The sequence below is a fragment of the Anomaloglossus baeobatrachus genome, chromosome 5, assembly GCF_048569485.1.
Source record: "Anomaloglossus baeobatrachus isolate aAnoBae1 chromosome 5, aAnoBae1.hap1, whole genome shotgun sequence".
NCBI lineage: Eukaryota > Metazoa > Chordata > Amphibia > Anura > Aromobatidae > Anomaloglossus > Anomaloglossus baeobatrachus.
In genome coordinates, this window is record NC_134357.1 from 453,608,392 (window position 1) to 453,624,834 (window position 16,443).

The 16,443-nt window shown below is 41.8% G+C and overlaps 1 protein-coding gene across 2 annotated transcripts in view; it reads left to right on the forward strand.

The window, feature by feature from the left end:
* The window catches only part of ZBP1 (Z-DNA binding protein 1), a 67,289-nt gene that overhangs the window by 17,577 nt on the left and 33,269 nt on the right, over positions 1 to 16,443 (forward strand). For both annotated transcript variants that reach the window (XM_075347826.1, XM_075347827.1), the window contains exons 4-8: positions 1,552 to 1,629; positions 4,369 to 4,539; positions 11,102 to 11,230; positions 11,952 to 12,038; positions 12,703 to 12,831. In XM_075347826.1, the coding sequence (XP_075203941.1) occupies positions 1,552 to 1,629; positions 4,369 to 4,539; positions 11,102 to 11,230; positions 11,952 to 12,038; positions 12,703 to 12,831 (594 nt within the window). The remainder of the gene's footprint in view (positions 1 to 1,551; positions 1,630 to 4,368; positions 4,540 to 11,101; positions 11,231 to 11,951; positions 12,039 to 12,702; positions 12,832 to 16,443) is intronic.

Sequence of the window (16,443 nt, forward strand, 5' to 3'; positions counted from 1 at the left end):
GCTCCCTGCGTGTCCATGCTGGAGGCCCGCCGGCTGCCTGCGTGTCCATGCTGGAGGCCCGCCGGCTGCCTGCGTGTCCATGCTGGAGGCCCGCCGGCTGCCTGCGTGTCCATGCTGGAGGCCCGCCGGCTGCCTGCGTGTCCATGCTGGAGGCCCGCCGGCTGCCTGCGTGTCCATGCTGGAGGCCCGCCGGCTGCCTGCGTGTCCATGCTGAATGGGTGTGGATGGGGAGTGGATATGGGCGTGACTGTGAAATGGGTGTGGTTAGGGGGCGTGGCCTAAAAATTTGCCCTTCTTTTCCTTCTTTAAAAGTTGGGAGGTATGCCTTACCCCAAGTGTCTGTGTATGTGGAGGGGGGGCCCAGGTCTAAACTTTGCACCGGGACCCATCCAACTCTAGTTACGCCACTGGTGCCGGGGCAGCTGCGGCTGATATTCTCGGCTGCCGGAGGGGGAGTGAGGCGGGGGACATTAACCTTGCCCCTCTCCCTCCCCAGCCTGAGAATACCGGGCTGCCGCTGTGTGCTTACCTCGGCTGGAAGGTAAATATGCAGCGGAGCCCACGTTCTTTGTTTTCTATATTTCCGTTTTCTTTCTATGTGTGTTCTATGTGTTCTATGTCTGTGTGTGTCTATGTCTGTGATGTGTGTGTGATGTGTGTGTGATGTGTGTGTGTTTACTCTCTGCACGGCTTCCTCTTCCTGTAATGACATCACTTCCCTGCAAAACCGCAGACAAGCGATGCACATTACCGGAGGTAAACCGCGAAATACCGCAGGGAATAACGCAGGAAAACGCAGTGAACCGCACAGAATTTCCTGCCTGCTTTATTCCCTGCGGGATTTCATGATTAACATTGAGTCAATGGAGTGAAATCCCGCAGCGATGTGCGGAAAAGAAGTGACATGCACTTGTTTTTGCTGCGGGATTCCCGCAGCAAAACATGCAGCTGTCAAATTCCACCCAGTGCGCACAGGATTTTTTTTCTCCATAGGATTTGCTGGTGATTCACTGCAGAGATGTTATGAACATTTTCTGCAGCGAAACATGCAGCAAATCCGCGGAAAATCCGCGGCAAAATCCGGTAAGTGCGCACATAGCCTAACTTTTTCTTTTTGGAGGGTGGATTGAAGTCTGCATTGCCACCTGCTGGCCACAGCTTGAATTTCTACTGTTTTATTTCCCAATAGCTGCCGCTTAAAGAGAAAAACAAACAACTTACAGTCAATTTCCTTTTAAAATGTAGAACATATTATAATATGCCCCTTGTTCCTCCTCTGAAAAAGTAAACTTTTAGTATAAGATTGTGGTCTTTCTGAAACCTTTCAGCACTGAAAAGGAGTTTTTACAGTTTTACAGTTGCTTCTATGACCAATTCATAATGCAGCATATTTGATAATCTGCTGGAACAAACGACATTGAACTGGAAGTTTGTATATACAAACACACAGTATATATATATATATATATATATATATATACTGTGTGTGTGTGTATATATATATATATATATATATATATCTTATTTTTCTTTTTTTTTTTTTAATTTTAGGTGTTGAAGGACCAGCAACAAATGGAAGTGTGTCAGGGATCGAACTTGCCTCGAAGACAATCAAGCTATCAGAATTACGTGAGTAACATGCTTATTATTAAACTGATATTAAGTATGTTTTAGGGTAGTAAATTGAAAATTGTGCTCCTCAATTACACCACCATCATTAGGAGGAGACTTCTGAAGATGGACTATATAACTCTGTATGTAGTGAGATCCTCCTAGTGATGACTGAAAGAAATTAGATTACCTTATACTAAGGGATGGATGGAATATCATAGCTCCCAACCATGTCGGATTCAGCGCAGCAGAAACAAGTTTGGGTCTCTGTCCTGCTGTCCCGGGTGGTGAGCGAAGTGTTCCACCTTGCCCTCGTTAGTGTAGTGCTAAGCAGCAGAAGCACTGAACTGCTGAGTTCACACTTTGCAGCACTGAGTGTCCCCTGAGAAGACAGAAACAATTTATTACTGCTATCTGTCTTTTTCCTGCCCACACATAGAACTCAATGAGCTCATTACTGAATTGAAGCTTCAACACAGCCGAGGCTTCAATTACACCTACAAGACAAATGATCTCTGGGTTTCTGACATACATATAGCTGCTGGGTCCTCAGTCAGCCAAATCAGATCTGCCAGGCACTTATCACTGTATATTTTCCATGTACCTGGGGCTCCTAAAGATGCCTTAGCTACAGTGGAAAATATGTGGACTAAACAAAAAAGAAATATATGTCCCCAGAAATCTGCTATGAGCTAATGGAGGACCAATTATGTAAAAAAAAACCAAAATTATCTCCAAGTCTCCCCACAATGTTTACTATCTAGCCTTTAACGTATCCCATAAGAGAAAGACAGTCATGAGGGCCATTGATATAACTCATTTTTACCTCTCTCTATCAATCTCTCTTATCTATCTTACATCTTTGTAATAAAATAAAAAAATAATAAAGCCCCCCCCCAAAAAAAAAAGTAATATAACATAATGTAATAACATTTTATTACAAATGTTAAAGGTAACCTGTCAGGTCAGATAACGCTATTGACCTGCAGCTATAGGGTTAATCCGCAGGTTAGTAGCATTATGAAGGTGCCCAATTGCCTTATTAAAAGCTCAGATACCAGGAGTATATGAACTTTATTCCTCCTAGGTGCTGCCAGCATTCAATTATACAGGTATGCCAACACAGCTACTGTAAACACTCCCCACAACTTTCACTGATCAATGCATCATCAGTACAGAATCGGCTGTCAGTCAGTGATGGGGTATGTTCACAGCTCAGTATGCCCAGCAGCTCCTGGAAGGAATAATGTTAATTTTCTCCTGGATGCCCACTTTGAGTACATACGCCAGGCACCTTCATAGGGCTGTTAATCTGCAGATAAACCCTATGTCTGTAGATTAATAGTGATATCCAACCAAACAGATTCCCTTTAAATAATAAAAAAAACATACATAGTAACATACAGTATATAGCAACCTAAAAGGAATCCCTACAAAAAGTAGAGTCACATTAGCGTATGGCATCCGATGCGAGAGCTGCGGCGAGCGTTAGCCGAGTGTCATGCGACTCTGACCCGATCTTGCAATCGCGTCACAATTGTGAAGGAGACGGCAGGCGCTGCAGAGGAGAGGGAGGGGTTAATCTCCCTATCTCCTCCATTGTTAGCCTGTGCGTATATCGCACTGCACTTGGATAACATCTGAATACAGTCCGATGTTTCTCTTGCACTCATACACTTGAATGGGTGCGAGTGATACTGCTCTCGCAGACAATCGCAGCATGTTGCGATTTTTTCCTCAGTCCAATTAGGGCTGAGGAGAAACAAGCAGATCTGAGCTGCAGCATTGTCTAACATGGGGCCGAGTGCAATGCGAGATTTTCTCACATTGTACTCGTGCGAGTCATACGCAAGTGTGACTCTGCCTTCATACTCAACTCTGCCCTTAGTCCAAGATACGTTATGGCAAAGTCCACATGTGCCTTGGTCTGAGGGCAGATAGGAACACTGAGGAGACAGTATGAGGTCAGGGAGGAACGCTAAGGAGACATCATGAGAGCAGATAGCAATGCTGAAGAGACAGCCAAGGCCAGAGAGGAATGCTGAGGAGGTTAGCCTGATTGGAACACTTAGAAGAGCAATGAGAAGGCCAAGGTTAGAAAGGAACACTGAAGACGACTGAGGGCAGAAAGAAACAATGAGGAGACAGCCAAGTGCAAAGAGGTTCCGTGAGGAGACGGCCTGAGGACAAAGTTTAACACTGAGTAGATGACTTGAGTGCAAAGAAAAGTGCTGATGAGATGCTTTGAGGGCAAAGAGGAACACTAGGGAGATGACCTGAAGGCAGTGAGGAGCACTGAGCAAATGGCATGAGTGTGGACTGATAGGAATGAGAACTGTTTGAAATGTGATGGATAAACTTGACAGAGTTCATAATAGTCAGTGGGTACGGGCAGGCTCTACTGTGCTTTCAATAACAAATCCATCCCCAGCTTCTTTCAGTTGTTCTCATCCTATACTGGACAGGACAACAAAAAGGGTTAGACGTAGTGCGAGCACAACATTCAAGGGGTTGTCCGTCACTTTCATTCTCCTCACCTGGACACATTAGGAAAAGTTTAGAAATGGTAAATGGTTTTGGTTAAGAGCGTGGCCTAAAAATCTGCAACAGGTGTGCCTCATTCATTAGTTGGCAGATATAGATAATGGTATCATAATGCAATCTGACCATGAATAAGATGCCAAACTTCAGCTAGAATTCACCAATGTAGGATTACAATTGTGAAGAAAATGTTCTGATAACATCTCTCTATTACAGAAGAAAGCATCATTACCTTCTTGACATCAAATAAGCCATCAAAAGCAGTAAGCATTGCTAAAGGGGTGGGGAAAAATGTGGCAAAGGACGTGAACAGTAATCTATATAAAATGATGGAGTTAAAGCTACTCTGCCTGGATAAGGAGGAAAAACTGTGGTCGATTAATACAGGTATACTGAAGAGTTCTGCACAATGGTTACATATACAGTCATATGAAAAAGTTTGGGCACCCCTATTAATGTTAACCTTTTTTCTTTATAACAATTTGGGTTTTTGTAACAGCTATTTCAGTTTCATATATCTAATAACTGATGGACTGAGTAATATGTCTGGATTGAAATGAGGTTTATTGTACTAACAGAAAATGTACCATCCGCATTTAAACAAAATTTGACCGGTGCAAAAGTATGGCCACCCTTATCAATTTCTTGATTAGAACACTCCTAACTACTTTTTACTGACTTACTAAAGCACTAAATTGGTTTTGTAACCTCATTGAGCTTTGAACTTCATAGGTAGGTGTATCCAATCATGAGAAAATGTATTTAAGGTGGCCACTTGCAAGTTGTTCTCCTATTTGAATCTCCTATGAAGAGTGGCATCATGGGCTCCTCAAAACAACTCTCAAATGATCTGAAAACAAAGATTATTCAACATAGTTGTTCAGGGGAAGGATACAAAAAGTTGTCTCAGAGATTTAAATTGTCATTTTCCACTGTGAGGAACATAGTAAGGAAATGGAAGAACACAGGTACAGTTCTTGTTAAGCCCAGAAGTGGCAGGCCAAGAAAAATATCAGAAAGGCAGAGAAGAAGAATGGTGAGAACAGTCAAGGACAATCCACAGACCACCTCCAAAGACCTGCAGCATCATCTTGCTGCAGATGGTGTCAATGTGCATCGGTCAACAATACAGCGCACGTTGCACAAGGAGAAGCTGTATGGGAGAGTGATGCGAAAGAAGCCATTTCTGCAAGCACGCCACAAACAGAGTCGCCTGAGGTATGGAAAAGCACATTTGGACAAGCCAGTTACATTTTGAAAGAAGGTCCTGTGGACTGATGAAACAAAGATTGAGTAGTTTGGTCATACAAAAAGGCGTTATGCATGGAGGCAAAAAAACACGGCATTCCAAGAAAAGCACTTGCTACCCACAGTAAAATTTGGTGGCGGTTCCTTCATGCTTTGGGGCTGTGTGGCCAATGCCGGTACCGGGAATCTTGTTAAAGTTGAGGGTCGCATGGATTCAACTCAGTATCAGCAGATTCTTGACAATAATGTGCAAGAATCAGTGATTAAGCTGAAGTTACGCAGGGGATGGATATTTCAGCAAGACAATGATCCAAAACACCGCTCCAAATCTACTCAGGCATTCATGCAGAGGAACAATTACAATGTTCTGGAATGGTCATCCCAGTCCCCAGACGTGAATATCATTGAAAATCTGTGGGATGATTTGAAGCGTGCTGTCCATGCTCGTCGACCATCAAAGTTAACTGAACTGGAATTGTTTTGTAAACAGAAATGGTCAAAAATACCTTTTTTACATTTGAAGAACAGAACACCATGTTGGACTTGCAGAATCTGGAAAGTGGCAGCAATCCTAGTAATGTGAACTTGAAACAATATTTTCCCAGGAGTAATCCTCTTTTTTACCCTCTGCAGTCGAGATCATCAGCTCTAGACTCTTTTCAAGAACTTGTGGAGAGAGATCTGATTGAGCTGAAAAAATCAGGGGAACAATCTTTTTCAGGATGTAATTGATCTAAAAGCGAAAAAAACGCTCTCAAAGAATTGAAAGATAATCCTGATCTTTTAATACACCCTAAAGACAAGGGAGGTGCAGTTGTGATCTTGAATGCAGGGTTATATGCCAAATTAAACCTTCTGGCATTGGAAGATGATGAAATGTATACTGAGCTGATCAGCAACCCTACAAAAGAATTTAATATTGCATTAAAATCGTTACTTGAGGAGGGATGTCATACTGGTGCGATAGATAAAAAACTTATGGAATATATTTATGTCTGTCATCCTGTCGTCCCAGTGTATCATTCTCTCCCAAAGATCCATAAGAATATTTTTCCACCACCTTTAAGACCCATAGTGGCAGGTATTGGATCTTTGGGGGAGAGATTGAGCGAGTGGGTAGATTTTTACCTTCAGCCTCTCACATATAAGATACCTAGTTTCATCCGAGATACAAAAGCGATTATTTCAATGCTTGAGGGTTTTCAATGGCAGGAGGATTATACCTGGCTCTCCTGTGATGTAACTGCTCTCTACCCATCCATACCACATTCCATAGCTCTTGAATCTCTTTCTTATCATTTGGATCATTTTAGTAGTTATGATATTGTTATTAAGGATTTTTTACTATCATCAGTTAATTTTTTGTTATCACACAACTATTTTTCCTTTAATGATCATTTTTTCTTGCAAAACTCTGGCGTTTCTATGGGCTCTAAATTCTCCCCCTCCCTTGCAAATATTGTAATGGGGAGGTGGGAAGAATTATTTTTGTATAGTGAAAAAAATCCTTTCAAAAAGAATGTGGTATGGATGGGTAGATTTATAGATGATCTGCTGTTCATTTGGAGAGGTACTCAAATAGAATTGCAGGATTTTGTAAAGTACATCAACATTAATAATTTCAACCTGAAATTTACTTCATGTTCTGATCAAAATTCAATTAATTTTTTGGATATAACTTTAACGTTTGATATTGACAAGCGGGTCATAATTTCACCCTTTAGAAAACCCACAGCCTCTAATAACATCTTAGCAGCAGAATCCTGCCATCCACCCCATATTATAAAAAATCTTCCTATTGGCGAATTAATAAGAATGAAAAGGAATAGTACAAATCCTATTACTTTTGAGAGTGAAAGACAAAAAACTCATAAAAGATTGATAAAAAGAGGATATTCTCAATGGTGTCTAAACAGAGCTGATAAAATAGTGAATGAGGTAGTACGTGGTGACCTGTTAATCAATAAGAAAAAATGCCCTAAAAATGAGGAATCTACAATTGTTTTTTCAACCCAGTATAGCACAGATTTTTATAACATCAAAAAAATTCTTCTGAAATATTTACCTATCCTTAGGGGTGCTTCACACATAGCGAGATCGCTACCGAAATCGCTGCTACGGCACGGTTTTGGTGACGCAACAGTGACCTCATTAGCGATCTCGCTGTGTGTGACACTGAGCAGCGATCTGGCCCCTGCTGCGAGATCGCTGCTCGTTACACACAGCCCTGGTTCGTTTTCTTCAAAGGCGCTCTCCCGCTGTGACACACAGATCGCTGTGTGTGACAGCGAGAGAGCGACGAAATGAAGGGAGCAGGAGCCGGCATCTGGCAGCTATGGTAAGCTGTAACCAGGGTAAACATCGGGTAACCAAGGTGGTTACCCGATATTTACCTTAGTTACCAGCCTCCGCAGCTCTCACGCTGCCTGTGCTGCCGGCTCCGGCTCTCTGCACATGTAGCTGCAGTACACATCGTGTAATTAACCCGATGTGTACTGTAGCTAGGAGAGCAGGGAGCCAGCGCTAAGCAGTGTGCGCGGCTCCCTGCTCTCGCGGTTATGATCGCTGCTTCGGCTGCTGTGTTTGACAGCTAAGCAGCGATCATAACAGTGACTTACAAGGTCGCTGTTACGTCACAGAAAATGATGACGTAACAGCGACCTCGTTGTCGCTGTCGCTTAGTGTGAACCAGCCCTATATCAGGACCCTAAACTTAGAGAAATATTAAAAAACAATAAAATCAAGTTTGTTGCTAGGAAAGCACCTTCTTTGAGAGACATTTTGTCTCCGAGTTATTTCTCTAAAAAAACTACTACATCTACAACATGGTTAGATATTAAAGGCTTTTTTCAATGCGGTGCTAAGAAATGCAAGTGCTGTCCTTTTGCCAAAAAATCAAAAACCTTTTTTTCATTTGCCTATAATAAAACCTATGAAATCAACAGCTTTATAAACTGTAGTTCTGATCATATTATTTATTCGATAGAATGTAATAGCTGTCTGATTCAATATATAGGCTGCACTACAGGACCTTTAAAAAAACGCATTCGCAAGCACTTATCTGATATTGAAAGTACTACAGCACTTGGTATTTCTGCCGCATTCAGACACTTTGTGACAGCGCACAATAGAAGTACAGACACTCTCTCTTTCATGGGTATTGAAAAGGTTTTTCCACCCCCCCCCCCCCCCCCCCCCCCGTGGTGGCAATTATAAACGCAAGCTATTGAATAGAGAGAGTTTCTGGATTTTCACTCTAGGCAGCCGCATGCCTGGGGGTATGAACAAAAGACAGGATATCATCACATGTTATTGAACAAATCTCTGATTTTTCTATATAAATCTCTACAAATTTGAAATCAGTGGATTTAATTATTGCAAAAATTATTTTTTTTTTAAATATCTATGACAAATAAATTAATAATATACAATAATAATATACAATAGAAAATTGACTAGATAGAAGTAAAAAATCTAGAAAATAATTTAATCCATACAAATCCAAGATTTGAAAATTGAGTGAACTGAAAAAAATATTGCTGGGATTCAATCACACTAAACAAATAATAAATTGGAATGATTGATTTACAATACTATAAGGGTTACAATAATTATGGGTGACTATTATAACAATTTTGTTTAAAAAAATATAAAAAAATGATAAATTTACATTTGATATATAGTTCTATCTGCTCTGATCTATTATACTGTAACATCTATGAATTAATGCCATATAATATGAAAATATTTATCCCATGTATGAATATGTGTTACTTATACTAATGATTTTCCATGAACAAGTATAGAAGGAGCTTTTGCCATCATAGGGTTAAAACATGGGAGGTTTCATGTTTGATTTTAATCCCTTTCCTTCACTTTTTCCTTTCGTCCCCTTTTTCTATATTTTGGCAGTCTAGCCTTTAGTTTGATAGACCATGTAGAAGGCGCTTGTACACCGAAACGCGTAGTCCAAGCAGGCTACCACTCCTAATCTCTTTCCTTCATCGCCCAGAAGTGTGGCTCCAATTTTATGGAAGTTTTTCAAAATAAAGATTTGCAAATGCAAAAAATGTTTTAATATATATCTGCATCCTCAAATTTGTCCGCTGGAGTTATAAAGTTTTTTCATTTGGATTTCCCGTGGCTGGCTCCTGCTCTGGTTTTCCGTGCGGACCATCTTCTGGATTGATACTGGAATCCACACACAGGAGTGTACGGGTAAGCTGGCTTTGAAAACTATTTAGTTTTTTGTATAACTACTTTTTACTGACTTATTAAAGCACTAAATTGGTTTTGTAACCTCATTGAGCTTTGAACTTCATAGGCAGGTGTATCCAATTATGAGAAAAGGTATTTAAGGTGGCCACTTGCAAGTTGTTCTCCTATTTGAATCTCCTATGAAGAGTGGCATCATGGGCTCCTCAAAACAACTCTCAAATGATCTGAAAACAAAGATTATTCAACATAGTTGTTCAGGGGAAGGATACAAAAAGTTGTCTCAGAGATTTAAATTGTCATTTTCCACTGTGAGGAACATAGTAAGGAAATGGAAGAACACAGGTACAGTTCTTGTTAAGCCCAGAAGTGGCAGATCAAGAAAAATATCAGAAAGACAGAGAAGAAGAATGGTGAGAACAGTCAAGGACAATCCACAGACCACCTCCAAAGACCTGCAGCATCATCTTGCTGCAGATGGTGTCAATGTGCATCGGTCAACAATACAGCGCATGTTGCACAAAGAGAAGCTGTATGGGAGAGTGATGCGAAAGAAGCCGTTTCTGAAAGTACGCCACAAACAGAGTCGCCTGAGGTATGCAAAAGCACATTTGGACAAGCCAGTTACATTTTGAAAGAAGGTCCTGTGGACTGATTAAACAAAGATTGAGTAGTTTGGTCATACAAAAAGGCGTTATGCATGGAGGCAAAAAAACACGGCATTCCAAGAAAAGCACTTGCTACCCACAGTAAAATTTGGTGGCGGTTCCTTCATGCTTTGGGGCTGTGTGGCCAATGCTGGCACTGGGAATCTTGTTAAAGTTGAGGGTCGCATGGATTCAACTCAGTATCAGCAGATTCTTGACAATAATGTGCAAGAATCAGTGAAGTTGAAGTTACGCAGGGGATGGATATTTCAGCAAGACAATGATCCAAAACACCGCTCCAAATTTACTCAGGCATTCATGCAGAGGAACAATTACAATGTTCTGGAATGGCCATCCCAGTCCCCAGACGTGAATATCATTGAAAATCTGTGGGATGATTTGAAGCGTGCTGTCCATGCTCGTCGACCATCAAACTTAACTGAACTGGAATTGTTTTGTAAACAGGAATGGTCAAAAATACCTTCATCCAGGATCTCATTAAATGCTACAGAAAGCGACTAGAGGCTGTTATTTTTGCAAAAGGAGGATCTACAAAATATTAATGTCACTTTTATATTGAGGTGCCCATAGTTTTGCACCAGTCAAATTTTGTTTAAATGCGGATTGCACATATTCTGTTAGTACAATAAACCTCATTTCAATCCAGAAATATTACTGAGTCCATCAGTTATTAGATATATGAAACTGAAATAGCTGTTGCAAAAACCAAAATTGTTATAAAGAAAAAAGGTTAACATTAATAGGGGTGCCCAAACTTTTTCATGTGACTGTAGAATGGTCAGTGGAGTGATGTATTCATATATAGGATTTTTTTTTAGGACACCCTCGTAAATTAAGTGGATCTTCAAACTGTAGTTTAGAAGATTCCGGCCTCAATCAGTCCCATATTGAAATCGACGGGGTCAATTTCGCTGTTGAACAAGACACTAGATGGGATAGCGGCATCGGTAAGAGCTTCATGTGCCAATTTTAGTTCAGGGCAAGATCTGATAACGGTTCTCAAAAAAGTTATGGAAATGATGAACTATCTTTGGGGGATATAGAAAGAAGAATCCAGCACTCAATATTGTAGTGAAAGAAAAAGATCCCTTTAATTGGTATAGTCAAAAAAGAAGAAACTTCAGCTCTCCCCTCTTCACTCCCAAATCTTACCTCTGGTGCACGGAAACACCCTGACCTGGGTGAGAACACATGAAAAAAAGGAGAAATTCCAGCAACTCCAGGAGAAAGTAGATTTTCTTTAAAAGCAGATTCTTTATTGATAATAAAAATATTCCATCCAAGCAAGACAAAAATAGAAAGGCAAGACAGAGGAGCTATTTCCTACGTGTTTCAACCTAAATAGGTCTTAATCATGGAATGGTATAGTATATAATATCGACGCTTCGGTCTATATGACCTTCCTCATGTCAACCATGCTGGACACACAAGAAACAAGTAATCAGCTGTGAAATGCTGTGCGCAGCAGGTGAGGGACAATACAATATTGAATGCCAGATTCTTCTTTCTATATGAATACAGAATTGGACCCCATCGGAGCACCAATCATAACCCCAGGAGTGCCTTACACCTATATATTTGAAATTATCTTTGGGGGATGGCCTGGGGACAAGTTGGCTGAGCATATAATTCATTGTTCCATCAACCACAATGTATTTGTGCATACAGGAGTAACGAGTCCGTGCTATGATAATACAATGAGGGATGAACAGAAGCAGACAGCACCGCTAACTGGAGAGACCTATCTACAACATGGTGATTTGAGGGGGGGGGGTTGTCTATTGTCAGCTTCATAGCAAGAAGCAAGTCTTAAAAGGGGTTTTCCGGTTGCAGAGAACCCAGGAGCAGTATGTTTAAAAAAATAAAATTATGTAAAAAAAAATAAATAAAACAAAAAACAACCACAATCTGTGCTTTACTCACCCCCTCCCCTTTGTCCGGCGCTGGCCATCCGCCACTGCTCCAAGTGTCTGTTATTGGCTTCTGTCAGCACGTCAGACAGTGAGTTCTGTTTGAATATATGTCACAATCAGCTCTGAGTCATTAGGCTCACTGATTGGCTGCAGCGCTATCAATGAGATGTTAGTGCTGGAGAAATAAGGCACCAGGAGTATCAGCAAATACTCAGTGCTGGACCTGGCAAGAGTGAGTAAAGCAAAGTTTGTCCTTTTTTTTAAAGAAAAAAAAAAGGACTATGCCTGGGATCAGCTAATTATTAAAATGACAAAACCCTTTAAAGAATTGTTATAATCATACAATATAATAATAATAATAATAGCCACCTTGATGAATCAATAATGTGAAAAAAGCTAATTTATGTATTTCATAGACAGAAGAGTCATGAGAGATTTATAAAAATTAGGTGAAACTGCCCCTTATAATCTGCATGGCTTTTAAAGACAACCTTTTTTTATTACAGGATGCCAGATGACGAGCACACCACAAAACGTGACTAGAAACTACAACTTTAACATTCATGGATGTCATTCTTTCACAATTAGCGATATAATATGCCAGACACAAGGGGATGCAGAGATAATCAGAGATGGTAATGGCAAAATAAAAGACTGTATAGCATAATAGATTTAGATACTAAGGTCCGGTGCACAGTACCTTACATGATAGAAGCAGATACAGGTGGAACAACTGGCAGTATCACTCAATAGGATTAATTACAGCAGCTTAGCACTACCAGACATGATGGCATAGATATGCATGGTCAGTGTATCACACATTATAGGTTGCTTTCTTTCACTGACAAAAAATGGGCAAAAAGCATGTTTAATTTGTCGCAACTGTAGTGTGGCATAAGGAGGTAGTTGTGGGCCAAGTGTACATTCCTTTCCCCGCCACGCTACACGAAAGATCGGGTCCTGGCTAGGTGTGTGGGCTTCTGTTGTGGGGACGGTAGGCTCATGCAGGGCGCAAGCTGCTGTTGACCTTGGCTGGCAAGGTCCAGATGTTGAACCAGTTCACTGAAGGAGTCCACCAGTTCTTTAAAAAAGTTTGTTTACTGCACAACCTTTTTATGGCAACTATATACAAGAGATAGCGGGCACATAACTTGTCATACGTTTCTTCAACATATTATCTCCATAAACAGACTCCTTCCATTTCACTTTCTCATGTCTTCTTCAGTCGTGCCTACTTCACCATCACCCAGCTCAACATCATAGTACAGTCTGAGAGTCATCTTTTCCTGCTGCAGTTTGGCATCTTGTTCTCCTTGTAAAAGAGCTGTATTGCCAATATGGCCGTACTCAGTGGCGTAACTAGTTTGATGGGCCCCGGTGCAAAGTTCGGACCTGGGCCCCCCCCCCCCCTCCATGTACACCAACACTTGGGGTACGGGACAGTGACACTGACACTCGGGGTACGAGATAATGACGCTGACACTTGGCTCTTACTCTCAGCACCCAGATTTCCCATGATCTGAAATCCCTCTTTCTATCAGCACCCAGCTTTCCTATGTTCTGATATCTATCTTGTCCTCCGCACCCAGCTTCCCCATGCTCTGCTATACATCTTTCCCTCAGCACCCAGCTTTCCCATATCAGAGCATGGGAAAGCTGGGTGCTGAGAGATGTATAGCAGAGCATGGGAAAGCTGGGTGCTGAGGGAAAGAGCCCTTTTCCCTCAGCACAAAACATTACCATCCCATGCTTTTATTTTTGGCCCCCTTGTATATAGTTCTCCAAATACAATAATAGCCCTCGCATAGCCTTCCATATAGTATAAAGGGTCCCAAATAACCCTTCATATATTAGAATGCAGCTACATAGTCGTCCATGTATTATAATGCATTTCCCATAGTTCCCCATGTATTATAATTCACCCCACAGTCCTCCATATATTATAATTAACCCCATAGTCCTGCATTTATAAAGTAGCCCTCATAGCCCTCCAATTATTATAATGGATTTACCATAGTTTTCCATGTATTATAATTCACCCCATAGTTCTCTATATATTATAATTCACCCTATAGTTCTCCATATATTATAATTCACTCCATAGTTCTCCATATATTAGAATGCACCCAATAGTACTTCATATATTATACTGCACCACATAGTCCTCCATGTTTTATAATGCACCCCCATAGTCCATGTATAAGGTAGCCTTCATAGTCCTCCATATATTATAATGTAGCCCCCATAGTCCTATATGTATTATAACGCAACCCCATAAAACCTTCATATTGTGTTATGCAGCCCCATACTCCTCCATGTATAATACACCCATATAGTCAATGTATAAGATGTCCGTCATGTTGTATAATGCAGCCCCATAGACCTCCATGTATAATGCAGACTGCTCCCCATGCTCCAGGTATAATGCAGACAACCCCCCATGCTCCATGTATAATGCAGACAGCCCCCATGCTCCATGTATAATGCAGGCAGCCCCCCATGCTCCATGTATAATTCAGGAAGCCCTTCATGCTCCATGTATAAGGCAGGCAGCCCATCATGCTCCATGTATAAGGCAGGCAGCCCATCATGCTCCATGTATAAGGCAGGCAGCCCATCATGCTCCATGTATAAGGCAGGCAGCCCATCATGCTCCATGTATAAGGCAGGCAGCCCATCATGCTCCATGTATAATGCAGGCAGCCCATCATGCTCCATGTATAATGCAGCCAGCCCATTCTCCATGTATAATGCAGCCCCCCATGCTCCATATGTAATGCAGGCAGCCCCCCATGCTGCATGTATAATGCAGGCAGCCCCCCATGTATAATGCAGCCTCTCTATGCTCCATGTATAATGCAGCCAGCCCCCCATGCTCCATGTATAATGCAGGCAGCCCCCCATGTTCCATGTATAATGCAGCCCCCCTATGCTCCATATATCATACAGCCAGCCTCCTCATGCTCCATATATCATACAGCCAGCCCCCCCATGCTCCATGTACAATGCAGGCTGCCCCCATGCTCCATGTATAATGCAGCCAGCCCTCCATGCTCCATGTATAATGCAACCAGCCCCCAATGCTCCATGTATAATGCAGGCAGCACCCCATGCTCCATGTATAATGCAGCCAGCCCCCCATGCTCCATGTATAATGCAGCCAGCCCCCCCATGCTCCATGTATAATGCAGCCAGCCCCCCCATGCTCCATGTATAATGCAGCCAACCCCCCATGCTCCATGTATAATGCAGCCAACCCCCCATGCTCCATGTATAAAGCAGCCAACCTCCCCATGCTCCATGTAGAATACATCTTCTGCAAAATCCAGAGGCAGGAAGTTCACAGTTACACATGGTGGTACATTACTTTTGTTACATATTTCATTAAACCAGCAAACCATTGTGGCAACTTCTATCTTTTCTCACTAGCTGAAGTGCGTCGCTCCAACTCCCCACTACTATTCCCAAAGTCTTTTTGATGTGTACAACACATTCCTTGGAATGTCACTGCATCTTCAATTTCTGTCGAACACTTGTCCCTGATTGGCCATCCTCTCCTCTATGACCTTCAGGTCTGGCTACACTTCCACTTCTTATCTACAATAGATAGCATTTACTGTAGGCCCCACTTCCCTGAGATAAAGACTCACTTTGCAACTTAATCCTTTTTAAGTTCAGAACTTGATATCTAAGCATGGTCTCCCTTCTTCTCACACAACACCCATTTCAATGCAGGACTGCTAACATTAGGACCGTTAATGCTTCTCCTTTCAACGCTCATCTCGTCTGCTTATAGGGGCTGTCCCCTACTTGGATAATCACTTTTAAGTCACCCTGTTTGCCCCCATTAATACTAAAACACATACTCATCTGGCGCCATGCCACGCCATGCCACACCATGCTGGCGCCATTCCATCGGTGTTGGCCCAATCACTCCTAGCTTCACTGTCCCTGCTTTCAGACATCTCAAACATCAATAGGAAGTCACCGCTATGACTTCCTCTTGATGTTTAATTCATTTGAAAGCAGGTACAGGAAGGCCGACACTTATTGTACGCAAAGCTTATGTGACATAGCAACGTCACGTGAGTATCCAAAGAGCAAACGCTCCTCATGGGAGGTGAGAATGTGTTTTATTTTAACAGGGGCAAACATGGTGAACAAGGGGACATCCCAAGAATTAACTTACTATGCCCACTTTATTAGTCCCACCATAGGCTGTCCCCAATAGTTAAACCTGTACACTA